Source organism: Daphnia pulicaria, chromosome 5 (genome assembly GCF_021234035.1).
Source record: "Daphnia pulicaria isolate SC F1-1A chromosome 5, SC_F0-13Bv2, whole genome shotgun sequence".
Lineage (NCBI taxonomy): Eukaryota > Metazoa > Arthropoda > Branchiopoda > Diplostraca > Daphniidae > Daphnia > Daphnia pulicaria.
In genome coordinates this window covers 5,374,249-5,395,515 of record NC_060917.1, presented here as the reverse complement: position 1 = coordinate 5,395,515, position 21,267 = coordinate 5,374,249, and the positions used below count along the sequence as shown (strand labels likewise).

General features: G+C 38.6%; 7 protein-coding genes and 1 long non-coding RNA gene across 12 annotated transcripts; 5 read left to right on the top strand and 3 right to left on the bottom strand.

Moving 5' to 3' along the window:
* The first annotated feature begins 2,477 nt into the window (after positions 1–2,477).
* LOC124341194 lies at positions 2,478–4,775 on the top strand. Of its 2 annotated transcripts, none has more exons than XM_046794192.1 (8): positions 2,478–2,577; positions 2,651–2,975; positions 3,056–3,175; positions 3,255–3,362; positions 3,427–3,717; positions 3,800–4,022; positions 4,093–4,267; positions 4,347–4,775. In XM_046794192.1, the coding sequence occupies exons 1-6, from the start codon at positions 2,524–2,526 to the stop codon at positions 3,931–3,933; spliced, it is 1,032 nt and encodes a 343-aa protein (XP_046650148.1). In that variant the 5' UTR covers positions 2,478–2,523; the 3' UTR covers positions 3,934–4,022; positions 4,093–4,267; positions 4,347–4,775. The 2 variants fall into 2 exon arrangements, with proteins under 2 accessions (XP_046650148.1, XP_046650147.1); XM_046794191.1 differs by having other exon boundaries at positions 4,344–4,775.
* A 55-nt stretch (positions 4,776–4,830) lies between these two features.
* On the top strand, positions 4,831–5,788 carry LOC124341541. Of its 2 annotated transcripts, XR_006918445.1 has the most exons (4): positions 4,831–4,897; positions 4,960–5,081; positions 5,147–5,295; positions 5,360–5,788. It is a non-coding gene; the product is annotated as an uncharacterized LOC124341541 (long non-coding RNA). The 2 variants fall into 2 exon arrangements; XR_006918444.1 differs by having other exon boundaries at positions 4,960–5,295.
* A 2,544-nt stretch (positions 5,789–8,332) lies between these two features.
* LOC124340913 (chorion peroxidase-like) lies at positions 8,333–12,774 on the bottom strand. 3 transcript variants are annotated; one of them, XM_046793713.1, is made up of 18 exons: positions 12,679–12,774; positions 11,940–12,578; positions 11,604–11,865; positions 11,292–11,515; positions 11,085–11,210; positions 10,967–11,014; positions 10,710–10,906; positions 10,607–10,644; positions 10,377–10,534; positions 10,276–10,311; positions 10,011–10,172; positions 9,771–9,933; positions 9,506–9,691; positions 9,380–9,429; positions 9,210–9,310; positions 8,937–9,135; positions 8,761–8,869; positions 8,333–8,676 (listed from the first exon to the last, which is right to left on the bottom strand). In XM_046793713.1, the coding sequence occupies exons 2-18, from the start codon at positions 12,097–12,099 to the stop codon at positions 8,598–8,600; spliced, it is 2,298 nt and encodes a 765-aa protein (XP_046649669.1). In that variant the 5' UTR covers positions 12,100–12,578; positions 12,679–12,774; the 3' UTR covers positions 8,333–8,597. The 3 variants fall into 3 exon arrangements, with proteins under 3 accessions (XP_046649669.1, XP_046649670.1, XP_046649671.1); XM_046793714.1 differs by lacking the exon at positions 12,679–12,774 and having other exon boundaries at positions 10,011–10,180; positions 10,284–10,311; positions 11,940–12,668; XM_046793715.1 differs by lacking the exon at positions 12,679–12,774 and having other exon boundaries at positions 11,943–12,668.
* A 21-nt stretch (positions 12,775–12,795) lies between these two features.
* LOC124341411 (FK506-binding protein 2-like) lies at positions 12,796–14,068 on the bottom strand. The gene is made up of 4 exons (XM_046794509.1): positions 13,386–14,068; positions 13,251–13,314; positions 13,079–13,178; positions 12,796–13,007 (listed from the first exon to the last, which is right to left on the bottom strand). The coding sequence occupies exons 1-4, from the start codon at positions 13,571–13,573 to the stop codon at positions 12,958–12,960; spliced, it is 402 nt and encodes a 133-aa protein (XP_046650465.1). The 5' UTR covers positions 13,574–14,068; the 3' UTR covers positions 12,796–12,957.
* Positions 14,069–14,291: 223 nt separating this feature from the next.
* On the bottom strand, positions 14,292–16,224 carry LOC124341101 (cyanophycinase-like). The gene is made up of 6 exons (XM_046794033.1): positions 15,930–16,224; positions 15,699–15,848; positions 15,367–15,639; positions 15,024–15,299; positions 14,810–14,951; positions 14,292–14,748 (listed from the first exon to the last, which is right to left on the bottom strand). The coding sequence occupies exons 1-6, from the start codon at positions 16,059–16,061 to the stop codon at positions 14,426–14,428; spliced, it is 1,296 nt and encodes a 431-aa protein (XP_046649989.1). The 5' UTR covers positions 16,062–16,224; the 3' UTR covers positions 14,292–14,425.
* Positions 16,225–16,929: 705 nt separating this feature from the next.
* Positions 16,930–18,333, top strand: LOC124340717. The gene is made up of 6 exons (XM_046793325.1): positions 16,930–17,251; positions 17,326–17,509; positions 17,577–17,721; positions 17,784–17,844; positions 17,916–18,073; positions 18,136–18,333. The coding sequence occupies exons 1-6, from the start codon at positions 16,930–16,932 to the stop codon at positions 18,331–18,333; spliced, it is 1,068 nt and encodes a 355-aa protein (XP_046649281.1).
* A 29-nt stretch (positions 18,334–18,362) lies between these two features.
* Positions 18,363–19,422, top strand: LOC124341315. The gene is made up of 4 exons (XM_046794372.1): positions 18,363–18,513; positions 18,578–18,701; positions 18,771–18,859; positions 18,931–19,422. The coding sequence occupies exons 1-4, from the start codon at positions 18,369–18,371 to the stop codon at positions 19,227–19,229; spliced, it is 657 nt and encodes a 218-aa protein (XP_046650328.1). The 5' UTR covers positions 18,363–18,368; the 3' UTR covers positions 19,230–19,422.
* A 787-nt stretch (positions 19,423–20,209) lies between these two features.
* On the top strand, positions 20,210–21,152 carry LOC124341392. The gene is made up of 2 exons (XM_046794488.1): positions 20,210–20,381; positions 20,662–21,152. The coding sequence occupies exons 1-2, from the start codon at positions 20,315–20,317 to the stop codon at positions 21,060–21,062; spliced, it is 468 nt and encodes a 155-aa protein (XP_046650444.1). The 5' UTR covers positions 20,210–20,314; the 3' UTR covers positions 21,063–21,152.
* Positions 21,153–21,267: the final 115 nt, after the last annotated feature.

Genomic DNA, 21,267 nt, shown 5'->3' with positions numbered 1-21,267 from the left:
TGAGTCACCTGATGGCTCACAAACCTGCATGGTATACCGAGCTCAGTGAGACCCACAGAATATTGATAGAAAGTTTTCTTAGCTTCCGCGATATTTGTACTAGAAACTGGTTTTCGGTTGAATGAACCCAAGAGCAACATCCCGTATTGTAACAACATTATATGTTCCAGATCTTCATCGCTTAGAATCCCTTTAAAAAGTGGATACAGGAAATAATACAAAATGTTGCGCTTCACATGAGTTTTGAAATTTCTGCAGGTGGAAAGTTTCCCGACGGAACGATCGAAACCATAAGGGCGACAAAAATTAAAATGACCCATTCGACGGTCAGCTTCAGCTACTTGAGCACTAGAGAGTTTGCCTTCCCCCGAAACAAATATAAACCCTTCAAGTCTACGTCCAAAAGCCCCTTCAACTGCTGTGTGCATAGGATCAATTATGAAGCCTGTCACCATTGGGAAATTCATTTCTACAAACGGACTTATATCAGTTGGATCTTTTAAGTGGTCGTCGGCAGAAAACTTACTGGCGTGATACGTCAAAAAATCAGTGTCCGTTCTCTTTGGAGCATTTACATTTTTTAATAAAATTGCTCGATTAACCATGTCCCCCTTCTGAATACAACGATCGCATGACCAATAACCAGAGTTACCCTTAGTACGTTTCAAATACGATCTCATGGGACCATCTGCTATTATGCAGCGGAGTGAAGCAGTAAAACAGCGTCCATTAGTACATACGTTGTCACAATTTGAGGGCGACAAACGACCAAATTCAAGGACAAGATTATACAGAAAGCTAGAGATATCATCGGGCTTTCCCCTACCAACATAGAATCCAATAACAAATACAGAGGTGGCAAGCAGAATTTCGGTACCTATTCCAGATGAAGCTGTTGGGCGAACGGAATGTATTCGTCCAAGAATGGGTGTAATGGTAGCAGCATTTTTATCCTCGTTCAGTTTTGCCTCGTCAATGTTGATATCTATTTTGTAATGAGGAATACCAGCTGCATCAGTCATTTCTTCTTCATCGATGAATTCATCTCGGAGCATACCCTTCGCTCTCTCACTTTGTAATTTGTAGTCAAAAGCCTGAATCTAAAAAAATCGTCCGGAAATAAATAGGAAAAATAAGAAAATATTTGGAAAGGCCTCTCAGTTTGCTGGAAAAAGTTGTGGAAAAATTCTATTTTCTCCGGAGATTATAATTGGTAAAAAGAGTGAACAGTCCCTCGGTTACTTAGATATATTATATATATCAAGATGAACAGCCTTATAAACGTAATCTACTTATCTTACCCTATCACGTAATTTTTCCGGTAGAAGACCTGGTTGTTTGCGATATAAGTCAACAAATTGGATCAGGTCCGCATCGCGATGAATGAGGCCAACCGAGGAGCCATTTAAAGCATTCTCAATCCCAAAATGAATATAATGGCCCTCATTTATTGGAATTGCTGCAGGCAGCTTTAGTGGTGTTGATTCATTTGAAGTGATAGGCCAGTCACTACCATCAATTTTTAACAACGCCTTTCCTGTGCTTGGCAGCAATGAATAACAGGGGATAGGCTCGTAAAGTTTAAACAGTGTCAACAGGTACGTCATGTGTTTCTGTTTTTGATTAGTATAGACAGCGAAATGTCTAAGCAGCTGTAACATTGTGATTGAATTCAGTTTGAAGTTATCTGCTTCTCTTGAATCTAAAATATGATTAAATAAATTATAGCTACGCTTTTTTTATAAATTTTGACTTTCATGCAAACTTTGTATATCAGGGTCAAAATCTACGTTTCCGTCCGTCACACTATCTGTACAGTCATCACTAGGATTGTCATCCAATGTTCCAGGAACAAACAACTATAAAGTGAAAAACCCAATTACAAATTATAGTGAGCAAAAATATTTTTGATTGATTGTGTCATTCGTTTACCTCATTTTGCGATTGACGCATCGTATCTGCTTCTGGTTTCAATTGCAATTTAGACACCAAGTCAGGGTGTCTCTTCATATTCACCCAAACATTGTGGGGAACTCCCTGATTTTGCCAAACTTCCACAATATCATTAGCTCTGCGGCGTAATGTTGATGCATATTTTTTTGACAGTTCACTTATCGGGCGTTTTCTATTATAACTCGAATTACCATTAAGAACTTTATCGATCTCATCATCCGACAGTTTGATGCTATTTTCCCTGAAAGAGTTCAAAGCCATATTCCTGCCCCAAAACTAGATGGAAAATTCAGAGAATCACTTCAATCATAGGTTGTTTTTCACTTCAACCACAGTCTACGAAGTTCAGGTAATAGCCGCTGTAAGCTGTAATCATACTGTTAACTGTTAATGATACTGATTAATCATTATCTATTAATCATACTGATTAATCGATTAAAGCGTGACTAGAACAATAGCCCCCCCCCCTAAGTTGAAAAAGTGCGCAATCTGATCCGTTGTCTTCTTTCATTCAGAAACGCGTTCATTACACGTATAACTCTCGGGGCAGTCTACCAAGAAGAAATCACAATGGCGAATTTTGACGGTACCAGCTCGTCTCCTCTTCTGAAATTGGCAAAGCAAGTGAGTTCGAATTTCAACTTAAAAGTTTTTTTTGTGAGTGGGTAAAAAAATGTTACTTTGTTTTAAAATGCAGCCAGGTAGTCGTTACAATGGAGGCCCATTTCGAGGGACGTATCCCACGATTGGCCTTCCTCCAGGATCGTCAAGTCAAGAGCTGCTTTTTCACGTGGTCTCCAGTGATCAAACCGGGCCTGATGGGAAGTCGTTTGAACTTGTATCCTTGGTGCCAAAAGATTGGGTAGATGTAGATTTCAAATATTTTCTTCATCCCCATCCTGACTTTAATGTCAACGGACTCTACACTTGGGAATGGCTTTTGATTAATTTCAAAAAGCGCAGGTACCCTGAGCTGACTTTTGTAGAATACGACATAATGGATCTTACCACTGAATGCCCTGGTAAGTTCTGTAAAAAAATTTCTTACCTTCGTCTAAAGTGCTGTAATTTATTCCCGAATTATATTTTTGTCCATGTGTAGTTCCTTATGAAGAAGCTGAGAATGAAATTAGTAAAGTTTTAAACACCTTGCAAGAAACTCAGCTAGGAAGCAACGAGAGCCTCGAATCCTGGGAACGACCTCCGAAAGAGCTCTCTTTTTGTATGTAATTTTTAATATAAGGTGATTTCTTCAACTAATTTAATTAAAGTTATCAATGTTTGCCTTTATTTTTCATAAGGCTCTAATGGTGATACAAGTTCGCACGCCCTTATGCAGCTAGCGAAAAGAATGGATAACTCCAAAAACTTGTCTAGAAGCTTTTCTGCAAGTACTCCTAATAGTAGACGTAATTATTTTCACATTCATTATCAAATTCTTGCTAAAATTATTTTGCTTATTTTGGTATTTAGCTGGTTCTGGTAGCAAGCCTTTTCCTACTACTTGTGGAAATATTGCGAAAAAGCCTCGAACAATTGTCAGTAAGAAAGGAGCAGCATCAAAGGGAACGGACGATGAGCGAAATTCTACTCATAGTAGAAATCAATCCGTGATTTCTCTTGACAGTGAACCGAACGCAAGTTCTAATCGTAACAATTCCGAAACGAGATTTACGGGAGTAACGGCTTTACAAAAACGAAATAGTGTTTCCAATGGTGAGACCGGAATTGCAGTTCAGAACAATATTCCAACAAACACTACTGGTATTTATGGCGTGTTTCCTTCTTAATATTTATCTTTCTTCTTACTATACTTGATATGTCCCTTTTTCGTAATTCATTTTAGATGATGCAGCTTGGAAAGCCCAAGTGTTGCAGGGCATAAATGCCACTAATACATTACTGAAGCATTTGATTCCGTCAAAAAAATTTATAGAAACATGTCTCGATAAAACATGGATCACTTTCGGAAAACGGTAGGGCGAAACTTAAGTCTTCCTTTGAACCGGTTAGAAGACGTCATGATACTCAACACTGCTCTAATTGATTTGGATCTATCCGTTAGTCTGGTAGGTCTAATTATTATATTATTACATCGCATTGTGCCAGTCAGATCATTTTACTTTGCTTTACATTTAGTGCGCGGTCCAAATTACGGATCTCGGTCACATTTCGTACTGTTCAACTTTAGCTAAAAGAATAATGGACTGCTTGATAACCCGTGAAATCTGCACGAAGATGCAGTGGAAGACGCGTACCAAAGATTCGCGGCCGGGTATTTGCCCTCTCGTCAACATTCTTTCAATTTTCGGAGGTTTGTACTGTGGTCAATAGCACCCTACTAACGAATGTTTTAATGCCCATTTTTCGATTTGTTCTTTCATTTACAGCAGTGATGACGGCTGTTTTAGAGAAACACAACAAAACCACTTCAATGGCCAAGATTGTTTTTGCCGTCCAAGAAGCGAGGCGCCAGCATCAATGTGAATACTATAAGTCGTTGAACATGACGCCAGTAAATGAATCGGAGGAGGAAAGTAGTTCTGTTCAAAAGAAATGCGAAAAAAGCCAAGCCATCCTACTGATGCAACAGCGGACTAAGGCAATCTTACAGGCATTGGAAAATTATCGAGAATAATCACAAGCGCATTGGAGAACATAATATTATTTCTTTCAAGTGATTGTATTAGTTTGTTGGTGAATTATTTCTTTTTTGTTTTCTACATTAATTTTTTCAAGTACCAATAGTGAATTGAAACAATAATTTGACTTTTTTATGATTCTCAATTTCAACAACAATATAATTTTCCGTTAACAGCAAATTTTTTGAAAAAGATTTAGTCTTGCACTTTCTTTTCGGGGTCTACTGTTTAGCGTGAAGATAAGAATAAGATTTATGCCTGCACAATTGCTAAACACGAGCAAAGCATTGCAGTTTTACGAGGTATTTTCATTACATCTTTCACTTAAAATTATAACTTTGAAATTATTATTCCTGTTTCATAGACGAAGCGATGAATGCTCAGCAACTGCTTGCAAGCGCAGAGATAAAAGTTTCGATGCTTCAAGAAGAAAAGCAACTACTTCAAGATCTTGAAAAAAGCCTTACAGTTGAAAGAAATGCATTGGTAAGCGAGCGACGTAGCCAAGGCCTTCTTCATGCCAACGCAAATTTTAATTAAAGGTGTAACAGTTTGCATGAATATTTACGCCGCCCATCACAATCCGGAATTTTTCCCTGATCCGGAATCTTTCAAACCGGATCGATTCCTGCCGGAGAACAGCGTCGACGACATCTGTACGCTTTTATTCCATTTAGCGGTGGCGTCCGCACTTGCATCGGTGAATTTAATTCAGAAGCTTTTTATTTAGACTCAATTAAAAATAATTTTTCTGAATTTGTTAGCGCAAAAATACGCCATGATTGAGCTGAAAGTTTGTCTGGCCAACATTTTACGGAAATCGAAATTTTCTCTTTCCGATCCATCGGCATGAAAAAAAAATAAATAAGTTTGCAATGGCGTTGCTGCAACTTCACGCGCCATTGGCGGAGAAGACTCATCCGAATGCCATATGCTGAATGCCATATCGCCCTTTCCGGATGCTTCCGAGACGCGGACGTCTTTCGAATTTGATTATTCAGCCCTGGCGTTGCCCGTTCCGCTGGAATTCGCTGACACGGACCGTTTGCAAGATGTGCCTATCGACGGCTTTGATAAAGAGACTGAAGGCTGCGATGTTCCGACTATACCGGTGGAGAGTTTAAATGTTATAAGTTATATGTTATACGTCGCATGTTATAAGTAACGTTGATGAAATAAATAAAATAAAGTTGACAAAATCTGTTTCTTTTTGTCTTTTTTGCCGAAATTTCTGAATCCAATAGAACTACATCCGATTCATAAATATGCGGAATTTCATATCTGTAGGCCAAATAAAAGTTCGTTTTCAGCATGCATTATGAATGTATTAAAAACACATTTAAAAATGAAAATAAAACAGTTCTGTGCATGCACGTAGAATACGTGTTAAACGCTTTCCAAAACGGAAAAAGGGTTCACTTTTGGTGTATGTTGCACAATGCATGTTACATTTTTTTCTTCCATTTACAATACATTATAAATGCATGTCGTCATGCGAAAATTCTCCTCGGGAAATTACTCGATTTAAAAAAAATCATTTGCCTAACTAGAAAACGTGTTCTACTCTACTCGCATTCGCATGGTTTATCGAAGTCGAAGTCAACAAAGAAGCCCTGAAAAACTATGAGTAAGAATCCGCATGGTGTATTAATACACCATGGAATCCGTTGTCCTCCCATGTTGATATGGAGAAATCTTGGACATCAAAGGGTCTTCAATTGTTATTTCATATATTTTTCGGACCTGGGTACACTCCAATGACTGCACTTTTTGCACTTTAAGACATTTGACCGCTTTGCATTACCGAGTGATCCTCTGCTCTAATCGGACGTCTCTCAGAAGTGAAGGTCGGAGCGCAAGACCGATTAGCCAAGTATATATAACGAGGTTTCGTTTCATGAGTTCCGACTAGTGGTGGCAATACTAGGTAGTATTACCTAGTTTTACCTAGTTACCTAGTATTACCTAGTTTTTTTTTCTCTACTTTTACCTAGTTTTTGGCCAATTTTTCTACCTAGAAATTACCTAGTAATAGTAATACCTAGTTTTTAAAAATTATTACCTAGATAATTATCTAGGTAATTTCGATTTTTATGCAGCGTTGTCAAAATAATGGCAACGATGTTTTTTATTCATTTTTATGTCACCCACTTGATATTTTTCGCTCCCAACCTCATGGTTTTTCGCGCCTACAGGCACAGTCCCTCACCACGTCTTATGAGTCATGACTTTCATCTCTCACACTCTCATGTTTTAAGATTTTTCGCCATTTTTGTCTGAATCTGAAAGAGTGAAGTTGAAAATTGTTGATCATATATCTTGCTGTTCGGTTTGGCTTACGACTCGAGTGCTTCTGCACAATAGAGTTTACTCAGTTGAAATATCCAATCTCCTTCTGTAATTATTTAAGTAGATTCATCTATTTTTTCTTCGAACAAATTTTAGACTAACTCTCTTGCTTGTTCTTTTCAAAATCTGATTCAAAATCGAAGTCTATGGTCATTTTTTATTTCGTATGAGTACTGCATTTTACATTTCATATTTAGGGAAATTAAAATTTTTTGAAGAACCTAGTTTAAAAGTTGTACCTAGTTAGAATTTTAAAACTAGGTACCTAAATTACTAGGTAATTACCTAGTTAAAAATTTTACCTAGTTATTTTTAGTACTTTTTCTATTACTTAGTACCTAGTTTTTTTTTCAATTACCGTACCTAGTTTTAGCGAAAACTAGGTAAAATAACCTAGTATTACCTAGTATTCTAAAAAAACTAGGTATTTTACCTAGTATTACCTAGTAACAAAAAAAAACTAGGTTGCCACCACTAGTTCCGACCCTAATGATATAACCTTTATCACCAGGGCGACTACCAGACCGCGGATTGGTTTATGGGTGCAACATACATAATATTGTATCTAAGATAGAAAAGCAAGCTTATCAGCTCGCCGCGAAGGGATAATCGTAAGCCAGTTGAAAACTGTCTTAAATGAAAAATTCAGGGCCTATTGTTAACTCGGACTTATTCACAGTTCACACTTTTCTTCACAGACTTTTTGGTCTTAAAACGGTATTTTTCTGTCACAGTTCAATATCCTTGCAAGTTATTAACGTTTAGTTTGCTTAACTCTTATTTTCCAATTTTTACACATAAAGTTCAATAATTGAATTTAAAAATAACCATCTTTTAGTCAAATAACTGCAAAACATAAATGCAAATCTGGTTGTTGCGTCATGGATGGGACATCAAAGATTGCGTCATCACGGCGATACTACGGACATCTGGTGGTGATTTGATTGGGCGGAATATATTCGTAAAATTATTTTACTCATGTTTAACCATCCATTACGAATATATTTCAATAAAAATTATTCGACGAGAAGGATGAATTTTAAACTTAACACGTTAAATAAATGACACTTACATATGTAGTGGAAAGTGAAATTTAAACCTAAGGTGAAAAAGTTGTAGTCGCCACCGCCAGATGTCACTAGTCGTTAAGCAATTATTTTAACAGTTTTTCATTAATTACAGGAGAACTAATTAAGTAAATGAAATTATTTTTGTTCTGGTTGCACCGCATATTTTTTGTTTAATTTTTAAGACCAAAAAGTCCTAAATGTGTCGTAAAACGCCCGAGCTATGGAGCGTTACATACATACATACATACATACAGACAAAGTGACATGGCTTTTTTTTTTCTGCGTATGCGATTATTAGCTTCGCCCTTCGGGCTCGCAATAAGTATAATATTGTATTATACGTTATAATTGTGTCATGGTTTAGCATTTGACTTTATATTGATGTAAAGCAGACATTCAGACTGTAAGTATACAGCAGAGAAATTATGCATTTGGGAGGGACCAGGAAACGAACTCGTTTCTTTTTGGTGAAATGCGGTGGTGACTGATTTCCAAATACTCAAAGGTCAAAGCAGGTCAGTCTTAAAAAGAGGATAACTCACGCGCACAAGACAGAATTTATAAATACGTAATAGAGTTGACGTTAGAAGATCGGTTCTCCTGCCCAAGCTTCAAAATTTAGTCGTGAAATTGATGGTCCATCGCACCTTTTCCTGCCGTTTCTGTTTTTGTTTTTTTTAATATACCCGAGGAATGACATTAATCTTTTGTGCTATTTATAATTATTTTTGTAATGTTTCTATTACATTTCTCCAGGAGTTCGTAACGCTAGAGGTTGAATAATGCGAATGGTACCATCGCTATGGTCACAGATAATTCTGGCTAAACTCGCCTTACGAATTTCCTCTATTTGCCCTGTTGAATAGACAGAAAATTATATTAATTGAAAAAGATATGGTTAATACTATTGATCTACAATTACTTTGATTAAAAGAATGAAGCTGGTTGCCAGCGTCGTAAAAGAAGCGATCAGCTTTTTTCAACCGTGCGAATTGGTCTCCAATGATGCACAGAAACGTCGGCCCAACGAGACTGTCATAAACTGGAGTCTCCAGTATCCCACCTACAAAGAGATCTACATCGTCCACAGATCGATAGATGTGCTTGAGCTGTGTTATCATCTAAACGAGAAAAATAATCAGTATTCACATATCGTTAAAGTAGGAGTGACTTATTCATGGTTCGTTTAACTCACATCATCTGGTATCTGGGGAGATAATCCACGGAAATGATCTGCTCTTTTCATCCCACAAATTTCTCGGTAACTATTGTAGCCAGGTATTCCATGATCTCGACCTTCAAAAATTCAATGTAAAATATATTAAAAAACGTATTATACTAAGAAGAACAAGTATTTGGTCTTACCTCGTTGAATGTTCAGTGCCACCAAATCCATTCCAAATGGTTTTTCACCACTGCAAGAAGATGACAAATGTTTGAAACATCCTTTTTTAGATTTTATATGACATTTTAAAAACAAACGATACACACCGAAAGAGTTTGTTGGTTATTTCCGGAGTAAATGATGAATCGAAGTTCTGCATCGGTTGTTCGAGCAATCCCCGCAAAGCTTCATCCATCCAAGCAGAGTCTTTGCCAATAGGTGAAACGGCATCCAACATATTGCTCAGAGTGAACGAACTTTCTTCATTTACCTGTCCGCTTTGGCTGAATAATCTATACATACAATTTCCCGTTTTATTCAACGACAATTGTAAATAGTAAAATTTCGTAAATTGAATAATGTCACACTCACTTGACAAGACCTTGAACGAGAGAATGGCCCATCCGGTAGGCAGCCGTGGCGAATTCATTTTGTATCGACGGATCAATTGTTGCATCGTAATCACCGTTTCCGTTTCCGTAGTACAACGGCGATTGGGATATGCTCAAGTTAAAAATATCCATGTACCGTTTACCTATACATTGAAATTTTATCAGATAATTGACTTGTTTTACTTCATATTTATAACCCCCGTATCAACATTATTCGTACCTAGAATAATCGGAAGGAATTCGTTGTAGATTATGAACTGATATTCGGCTACGACAATACGACGAGCTTCCTGGAAAATGTTTTCGTCACTCCAGCCAGGATTGAGACGAGATAATTCTGCAGCAATTTGGTTGTGCTCCCTCAACCAAAGTGTGTGTATCACTGTAAGTATATGGTTATCAATAAAATAATAATAAAAATAAAAATAATAAATATATATAAATAATCAATAATCAATAAAATAAGTTATATATATGGTATCAACCTGTCAGTTGTGGTTGTTCAGTAAGTCTTATGTCTCCTGCATTTTCGATATTGAATTCAACAATTTTATTTAAGAAAGATTATAAACTGATGTAGAAATACCAGCTATGTAACAAGAACTAGTCTTGCAGTCTTCCGTCCGAGTGACATTAGACTTGGGATCCAGCGGAACAATTGACCTTCCATTAAATCTAGTAGAACGCAGTCTTCCCTGATGGAAATCACGCAATTTCGTCATTGTTTCTGCATCGCTACCGTAGCTGGAACGATAAAACCAATTACATTTAAAATCACACTTCAAACTCGATCATCATAGCAAGATTTTTTTTTACATTTGAGATCCATCCAGCCAGTGAGTGAGCTCGTTCAACTGATAAAAAGATATAATCATTGACATGCTTTTAAAAAAGAGCAATTCGAACGCATTGTGTATACTTGTTCGGCGTATCCAAAGTTGCAATCGGGTCGTAATCCGGGCGTGGTTCGGACAAAATTCATGCAACGTTGATTGAAATTGCGGTAAAACGGATCGTCAGCTGGGATTTCAATGGGCAAACACTGTGGATGGCGTGAAGATTCTGGCAACATCGATCCGCCATCTGCCGAGCAGCATTCAATTCCGGAATTGTCAGCTAAACAAATTTTACGTGGTAAAGTAACGTACGCATTACTAACAGATGAAGATTTCTTACACAAGACAAAGGTTGGCGACAATGTCAGGTCATGATCGATAAACTGACCTGCAAATATAAACAAAATCATATTAACTATTCGAATAATTTGGTAACATTATTTAAATTAAATTCCAACCGAAGACCATCCACAACAGCGACAAGTCAGCCCGTGGAGCATCGTGATGAGAGACTATTACAAGGCTGATGAAGCGTGCACTAGGAAGGGCTGTTCCATCCATGGCTATTCTTGGCGCAAAAACACCTGTTTAAACATTCATTGGAACCAAAGTATTTTTTAACATTATTTTCCCCTACACAAATTTAAAAGATAAAAGTTGCAAACCGTCGCTGTAAGCGGGAGGTAGGATGCGCTGAAATGTCGATCGAGCCATGCCCCAAGATGTTTTCTCTAAATTATTACACGATCCGTCGATTGTTCGGTACTTGACGCCGGATCCAAAGTGTTGCATGCACGGAGGTTTGGATCGACATGCAGGAAACTGGATAGTCTGACGAGTCGAGTGGAATGTGAGACCCAAACCAGTCTCTACCGGCGTCAGGTTGAATCTGTACCCATCAGCGGTTAATAGCAATAAGAAAAAATGATACAATTAGGCAACAAGAACAAATGATTTAGATTTAAGTGCCTGTATACTTTCGCTGAAGTTGGCGAGTAGCTTCGATGACAAGAAGGGCCTCCCGTGCCAACTGCTGAGCGTCGGCCGTAGGTTGAACTATCTTTAAATGGCTAAAGGCAGCCGTGTTAGGTTGAATGCGGATTTCGTTCTCGATCAGGGACTCCTCAAAGCGGATGATGTCGCTGATTCGGTCGGAAGCTTGACTGCTTTCCGCATCTAGTTGTGCACTGGTTATAAAACGAATGTCGAATCCTGTTTGGCTCGCAATAAATCCCCCGTCTTGTTAGGCAAATGGTAATAAAGTTATAGCATCGTTGTATAATATAAAATATCAAGTATGGAATCAGAATTACCGTTGGAAAATGGGCGAAATAAACTGCGGCCGAGAAATTCGTCGACATTCGCCCCAAACTCTATCTGTCGTTTGATGCGATGATGGTCTGAACGAACGTTGCCAATCTGAAAATTTAAAAACAGCACCACGTAGCCAAGAATTAGTCGCTTTCGGTCCATTTTTCGGGAATATAAAAGAACGTCCGTGTTGAATGAAAGTGAAGCTACAACTGGAACCTGATGGCTTTGATAACCCCAAATAAAAATCACAAAACGTGCAATAAAAAAATGGGAAAGGCCGGCCTATTTCACAAAGCGGAATGGCGCATTGACTGTGAATTGCACAGTCACTGTTAACTCATTGTAAAAACTGCCCTTGATGGAGGTGAAATTAAAAATCCAGGCAGAGAACCTCCTCGCCGTTTTCATCACGCGTGTGAGGCTTGACATTGGCAAAATTTCAAAGAAAACAGCAACGGGGATATCCAAGTCCATGACGACTCAGCAGTGTGGGACGACCTTCAAAATCACATTATTCACTCTTTGCATGTGCGTCAGCTTTTGATTGTGAAAGAACGTGTGATCAACTATATTTGCACATCACCTTTTTTTTTTGCTCCCAAATGGTACGCCTTATCCGGTTCGAAAACAATCGCATCCTTTAGGTAGTCAATACAAAAAGGTTAGTACATGCAAACATTTCCCGTTATAATGTTGGGGTTTTTTGTACGCTTAAGTGCTGTAACTAAACTACTTTACTAACTTCCGTCGGTGTTGTAGCACGTCACAGAAATCTCCTCAAGCTGAAAAGGTTGGCCATTTAATTTTTTTTCAAACCAATTATTTTTATTTTTTTATTATTTCTTTACTCTCAAGTGAGAGATACAAATTTTTTATTCCTTGTTAACTTTAAAGATAATTACAAATAAAAAGAACTATTTCTCAAATTAATTCTTCCTATTTGAAACATTATTTAAAGCTATCACCTTTTCGACAAAACAAAGATATTAAGGGGTCTGGGTCTTAGTAGGTAATTGGTTACGGCCGATTGATTCCCAACAATTCAACATCGAAAATGATAGTAGCGTCTTAAAAAAAAATTAAAAAAAAAAAATATTATTTCATATCTATTGTATCAGTTTTTGTAAATGTAATTTACTTGGTGGGATAACTCCGTCACTGGTTCCTTGCTCACCATAAGCCAATGATGGCGGAATGGTCAACTTGCGTCGTTCCGTCACACACATATCCAGCAAACCCTATCGCGTAAGATGAGAAATTTAGATGCTGTACATGATAAGCTGTGTTTATGATAACGCTTGTGAAATTACCATATCCCATCCTTTAATCACTTCTCCGACTCCCAATGTAAAGCTGAAAGGTTCTCCGCCAACACTGAAATTGAATCGAAAGAAAATGTATAATAAACTGAAAAAATTATTAATGTGCTTTCTTCATTACTTTACCTGGAATCAAAGACGGTGCCATCCTCAAGCGTTCCGGTGTAGTCCGTAGTTAAAATGTCCAAATTTTGCGATTTAATCGGGCAATCGGTAGGCAAATAAAGGACTTCGATAATTAGTTGTTGTTCTTGCGCTTTGACTGCAATCAACAGGAATAGCAAAGCAAACGGCAGTTTCAAAAAGCTTTTCATTTTGGACAAGAAAGTCAACAGGACAATATCCAAATGCAGCAAAAGACTGTACTGAAAAACATCCAGTAAAATGTCCAACAGAGAAACAAACAGAACTACATAGTTGTTTGAACATTTCACTTTATCGTTTGTTAGACTAGGATTAGAGCGATAACAAGGAGGCAGATTGAAAAGATACAATTTGTTGTTCGTACCAAAATCTACACGGCCATAACAAATCCTCCGTTGTATGAACAAATAACAGTACACACAAAACCATCCCCCAAAGCATTATCGCATTATTGATGTTCATGATCATGAATACGTGGTGAAATTCGTGTTTCCAGAGCTAGATGGATCTTTGTGCTAGGATTGAATGGATTTGTCGGGGTATTGGGTAGTATGGTGGAAAGTCAGAGGCTGCACACCTTTCTGAGTCAATTTATGTTCATTAGATCAACTTTAACCAATAAGCCCTACTAAAAATGACCCAATCATAATGCGATTGATTCCGTGTTCAATTGGGCTATCACGAAAATGTAACTCCTAATATAGAACACAGGCGCACGCATACTTCAGCCATCGCCATACCCTCTCATCTTACTAACTTATCTAGTTATCTTACTAGCTTATCATCACGTCTATAATCTCACTCAAAGTTAATACCAAGTTGATGTATTTAATGCCTAAGTACGACTAGGATCTGCAGGTTTCTACTTTTTTTCTAATGGACAAAACATGACGAAGATTGACTGTATTAGTTCGTTTTAAAAGACACAATAAAATTTAAGAAAGTTTGTCGAATGGGAAATGAAATAAAACACTTATGTACAAGTGACGATTGCGACATGCAAAAAGAATTGGGGTTTTTGCTTACAGTATCCTGAGCACCTTGACAGAAGCGGACATCCCTTGGAAAGATATGACGTATGTGTTGCTGAAGTTATCGGGCAAATGAGCTGCGAACCCAACGGCCCCTGAGCGATCGAAGACGACCGTGACGCCGGGAACTAGTGGCACGATCGATGCTGGTGAATGACTAGTCACGTTCATCTCGTTACAATTCATCAGCCGAAGGGCAGTCTGTCGCCACTGGGACGGCCACACAAGCGAAAAAATATCGTCAGACGGAACGGCACTCTTGAACTGCTCTAGGCCAAACATCCTTTTCTTCCACGAAGGATAAATGACTTTCCCTGTCAAAAGAGAAATCCATGTCACGCAAAGTCACGAAGCAATTACTTTGTCAACACATACCTGAGGTAAAATCCAATGAGTCGTCGACGGTGAAAAACGAGAAAATGACATTCTCATAAAGAGCGTTCGTCATCGACACAGCGGGAACCATGGAAACATCAACGTAGAAGACGCCACTGATGACACCCAATGCAGTGACAACCTTCAAAAGTTCCATCATAGAAAAATAAGTTTTAGAAATATGCAAAAAAAAATAAAATAAATTGCTTCATACTTTGCCAACAGGCATGGCCAATGGGTTATTGACAACTAGTGCTGTATTTTCATCGACGCCGATGCCTCTGGTGATATTGCTTTCCAACAATGTCCTGATAGTTCGCATTTCTCGACCTTTTTCACTCAAATGGCTATCAATCACGTAGTCCATGTTGAGAAGAGCAAGGCCTCCTTCCTTCCGGAACAAAAATTGATCTCGAGGCGAAGAAAAGAAACGAGTACCAGCCAATAAAGAGCTGATTGAATCGCCACTGATAATCACAGGCGCCTTGCCCTAAATGCCATCAAATAAATCACACAGTCAAGTCTCACAAATAGTTCGGTAGAAAATAATTTGTTACCATAATGGCAGCATTGCCGGCCACCATTCCGCCTTTTTTAAGGACTGACTGGATAGCCCTCAACACCGGAGAATCGACACCTGACGGCCGTAGTGTTTCAAGAAGATTCTGTCGTTTGTAACTGGTAGTTTCGTAACAGACAACACCCATAGGTGGTTCCCCAGGCGAACCAGTAGGGCGAATTAATGAAGTAAACCTGTTCCAAAAGCTGTCAGGTTTATCTTCTGAATCTTCCACGATGAAAATGCCAGTCTGTTGCATGATTATGTTGACCTACATTTCGAAATTATTCCATTAGTTTTTTATCGAATAAGTGCAATACAAGTGCTTACCACAGCAGTATCGTTAACTCGAGATTCATTCACAGGAATGCCAGTCACTTTGACTCCTAGTCGCAGAAAAGTGCCAATTACTCTGTCCCCTTCAGTTGTTACGTCATCCGAAGCCGAAACGACTCCAATCCGAGCCACATCCTGTCCGCCCTTCATTCAAATAATACAGGCTTTAGGTTAGAAACATGCAATTAGATAATACAACAAAATGTCGACAAAATATTTACTTACAGCCAGTTTAACCATCTTTTCCCAAACAATGGCGTTGTCTACTCTCAGATTACCACCAATGAGGACTAAATTCTGCCCAAGAGTCAGAGTCAGCAGCCATGACGTAAAAGTAATCAGAGTAATGTAAATCATTCTACTATTCACAATGCTTTGAAATGTTTCAATTCTGTCGCGTAACAATTAAAAACTGACACCCAACAAATTGAAACTATCTAAATTTTATCTTCCAACTTTGAAGTATACAACCTGTCGCCAGCTCGTTTGGAACTTTAATGAGGTACAGAAATAGTAACAACCTCGAAGAAAAGGATTTTAGGGGGAGTGATTTTAGACTAGACGGAGTAAGAGAACGATATCCTTGTCACGGGTCATTGGGTTAGGGTTTCTCAAGGTAACGGGTAAAATTCAAGATAGAAACAAAGAAATAGCGGCATTATAGCTATCGATTGTTCTTTTTTCCCACCCGCTCCCTTGTAAGATCAATAGCACCGTAGCGCTGTAGTGGACATTTTTTTAACGTAACGCGGTTAAATTAATTTTGAATTTATAAGAAACACAAAACTTAATCTATACCAACCATAGAATTATTTCAGTGTACCCGATATAATCACCAATACTCCTCCGCAGAAACCGAAAATTGTAACCGTTCTGTAAATGCAAAATTAACCACAAATATTTTAACTGTTAAAGAAATGGCAGTTAGTCAGGCAAAGATTAAAAAAAGCTAAATATTTCCTCACGGTCTTGAAATTGAAAAATAACAAATACCGCACTCATCCATGCATCGCAATGCGCAAGTTGGTTCATCCGGATCAGCGCCGTATGTATTGTTTATCTCCAATTTCCGAGCCTATAGTCTTAAAAATACAGAAAGGTAATTGCCAATTTCAAGAGCTTTCAAGTAAAGAGAATCTGCAACTAGTCTAGTACTTTAGTTTCAACCATGTCGAGTACGACAGCAGAAGCAAAGATTCGAGTTCCCCGACAGACTTGTGTGAACATGACAGATGATTCTAACAAATCCTCTACATCCTCCGTGAAGGCAGCTAATGGATGGGCGGATTTCGCTGGACGATCCACCTGTGCAGCTGTGACTCACCTCGGTGACAAATCGAATCCCGTGCCGGTCAAAATCATTTGGAAGATCACACTGGTCGTCGGAATCCTTCTCACGGCTGTCTCCACCTACTTCTCGACTCTGTCTTTCATAAACATGGCAGGCAACAGCGAAATGCTCCTGCAAACAGATACAGTCAATTGGTTCGAGCATCCCAAGTACCACATTTGCACTTCCAGCACCTTCAATCTCACAATCCTAGCGGGTAATTAGCGAGAAGAGCTCTGCGAAATATTTTGAAAACGTCTTACTCAGTTGAAATTACTTTAACTCAAACAGAAATGGGATTTGTCGATACCGAAATGATCTCGTATTTGATACTCTCTACATCACTCTTTGTCGTTTCGCCGGCTCTTCTTCAGGATGAGCAACGACAGCGGCAGCTGGAAACCAAGTTCAACAACATACTCGCTAAAAATGATGTCAAAGATGTCAACGAAATCATCCAACGGGCTCTACTCAGGTATTTTATTCTGAAAACGGAGTTATAATGTCCTCAGCAGCTCTAACATTTAATTACGCCAAATTAGATGCGAAGACATAATTGCTGGTTGTATCTCACCTGGTGTTTATGCGGACAGCGTCGATTGCTGTGCCAAATTCTTTCCATCGGGCAGTTTCGTGTCCACAACTGGCGCTTGTGTCACAACTCTTTCAGCTCCACCCATGTTTCAGGTATTTTCTAAATCAAATAAAAAATGTATTTGTTTTAAATCTGAGTTTAAATTTAACAAAAGCACATCCCTTCCATGACGTTCGGCTTTATCGTCTTCGTGAGGGATTCCAGGGATTTCCGAGGTAAGTAGCATAGTTGGAACACACTTGGAGTGACTTTTGCTACGATCGATTTTTTGCTCATTTGACAACAGCACTGGATAATTCTGTCGTCAATCCGATCCTGGCTAATCAGAAGGGTATTACATTTTCGGCCAATGACAAGTGGACTGATCCTTCTGTGGCGCTTCTCAAAGAGAAACACTACACCCGCATAGGACTCTGGACTTCGTTGGCAATTTCCAAAACAATAGTACGAAATAAATGCATACGTTTTAATCTAGACTTTGATTTACCTTTAATTGTTATGTAAAGATTAACGACGAGGAAGTGGCGAAATCAATGCTAGCCACGAAGATGTGTGCCACCCGGGACAAACTGGATCGCTACCAACATTTGGTGCCCGGGTTTGATAAGTACACGGAATGCAATTGCAAATACGCGTTCCACCAGAAGCGTGTAATCAAAGCTGTCAACTGCTACCTTGTGACTATACCTTATAAAGGCATTTAACTCTTCAGCATTGTTGTTGTTTTAACTAAACTTTGATGATGAGCCAACGAATTTCAGGTGACTTGCCGCCATGTCGTCCACAACAGTTGTTGGCTTTCGCTCGGATGATGAAGCTCTTGTTCCTGGATCCAATGGAAGATTTTAGAAATAAATCAGCATCATACAGTCTTATAAAACCAGGTGAAATATTACCTTGTGACAGGATGACAACTGTATAGATTTAGTATCACGTTTGTCATTTTAGATCGTTCTGGTGAATGCGTTAGCGAGTGCTGGAAGGAAAAATACCAATTTTCGGCCAGTTATTCGGATTTGCAATTAGCATCGAATTTTCAATTCGGCAACTGGTCCATCTCGTCCAACCAAAGGTGATTTTCATGCCACATTTTCATTAGAAATGAATTTTCCCGTTATTGATTCTTCTTATGAATTTCAAGCAATCACTTGGCGGCGCTCAATTTCTATTATCCGACCTTCTCGCGAACCCTGCTTGTGAATCATTATCCCACCATTAATCAGTGGCTCGGTACGTTTAAGCTGAAAACACTTATTGATACCGTTTTGTGGCTTGTTCTTGAATTTGAAATTTGTCTTCAGGAATCTTGGGCGGCAATCTAGGACTGTTTCTAGGAGCAAGTATGGTGACTCTGATTGAAGTGGTTGTCTTTTGTTTCAGCTGGTGGTGTCGCTGGGAGAACCGCAACCGCCAAGCACTCTTCCGGAAAGAAGCTGGAATACTGGAAGACAAAAAGAACGCCGGAGAACCTAAAGTTAAAATCAGAAAAACGAAGAAACGATTAGAAGAGAATTTTGGACTTGGTCGCCATAAATGGATTCGGTTTAGCTTACTCCTCCCAACTCAAAAGAGTTTTAAGAAAAAAATATCTCAGCCCTAACTCTAAAAACAAAAAATTATAAAAACGTAAAATTTGACTTTTAGTACAGTTGAAATGTCATTGGTGTGGATATGGTGGATATATTAAACATTGATATCATAGTAATTTATAATATGACTAGGTACATATGTTAGAAACTAATTTTGATAATTTTAGTCTAGCATTTTAGTCTAGTAAATATAGCTATTGAGCTAAACGCTGTAGTGTAAAAAAACAGCATTTGCAACTAACTGTCAACCCACGCCGAGGACGCAACTGTTTAAACATTTCTGTAATTACCAAGGTTCCAATGGTACTACAAATATATAAAAAAAAGTAAATTACAGGGGTGACTATATGAAACATAGCAGTACACGTAGGTTGGTGTTTCGGTCGAATGTTTTCACAAGTGGCAAAATAAATGATATTAAAGATTAATATTTGAAAATGACATTTAATGTCAACACTAGAATATGGTTTTGCGCAAACGAAATAGTACTAATAACAGATGTACGGAAGTGCGTCAAGATGCAACCAATCACAACGATGCTTTCAAAATGGAGTGGTGAGCTAAACGCTGTAGCGTAAAACAGACAGCATTTGCAACTCGCAACCCACGCTGAGGACGCAACTGTTTAAACACTTCTGTAACTCCCAAGGCTCTAACGTACTTCGACTATATGAGTATATGGCAATGTAAACTACAGAACTAAATGACACGGCCAATCCGACACGGCAGTCTAGTAGCAAACGTTCTGGTCGAATGTTTCCACAAGTGGCAAAAATAAATTACATATTCCTAATCACTATTTGAAAGTGTGGCATTTTTTTTAAATGTCAATACGCATCACATATGGCAAAACGCCAACGAAATAGTAACGCCATATGTGCGGAAGTGTGCATGGATGCAACCAATCAAAACGACGCTATCAAATGGAGTCACGGAGATAATTATCATGAAATAGGCAACGTGACCGCCAACCTTTAAAAGCTGAAACGTTTCTCTTGGAAATAACATTAACCTGACAAGTGTCGGTTCGTTAAACCTGCAAAACTTGCACTGTGAGTGGCACGTACAATTAATTTGTAATTCCAATCTCCACAGAATGTATTTACTGCAACTCTGCGTCATCTTCGTCTGTACCTTTTTTGTCGAATATTGCCACTCTCAGGGTAAGAAACCATTTGCATAAGAAAAGAGGAGTAACGAGTAAGAAACCACGGTTAACTATTAATGAGCAGTAATGAGTAAACATTGTTGATCAGAATTAACTAAGGTTAAAATTTCTCTACAAAATGCGTGCCTACTTGCTATTGTACCACGTATTCAGTATCCTGTTATCTTTCTAGAAGTCGAGCTCAATGAAAGAGTAGAAGAACCTGCATAAATAGATTGTTCTGATCTGTATGGTTTAATCAAGTCTAAAACATAATTTTTTCTTGCGTCCAAAAGGATTCACATTCAATGAAGAACTTGTGGTACCGTGTGGTGTCAAGTACAGCAAGCAGGTGGACGTCCGAGGTAGCCGCGCACAGCGGAGAGCAGCTGAAGTTATCATAGCTGACTTCAAACGAGATTCTTTCGGATGCGACGAACAAGGACCCAAGACTCTGATTAAACACAAGGAAGTCCGCATCGATTTGCAAGACTCTAAATCATTTTCAAATGGTGGGAATAAGCGTTGGCGTAATCTACAACTTCAGCAGAATGTGCCGAGAGATAAAGGATTTCCGACCACTGTCGCCACAGTGTTGATTCGATGCGATAAACAATTTCCCATCCGAATTGTCCGCGACGCTTTTGTCAGAAGTATGACCAAGTGCGCAATAGTGAGGCTTGACGTTTCCCCTTAAGCAAAAGGGAGTACCTAAAGCCCCACAATTTCAATTATGTTGAAGAAATCATTGCAACACTGAAAACATAACGAAATACACACACTATTCAGCAGCATTCGATCAAAAGTCATACCTGTAATTGGGGAGATTGGGGAGATTGGGGTTTATATAAAAACGGGTTTACTTTAACTGGTGCAAGAAATGATGCATTAACCTAATGCGC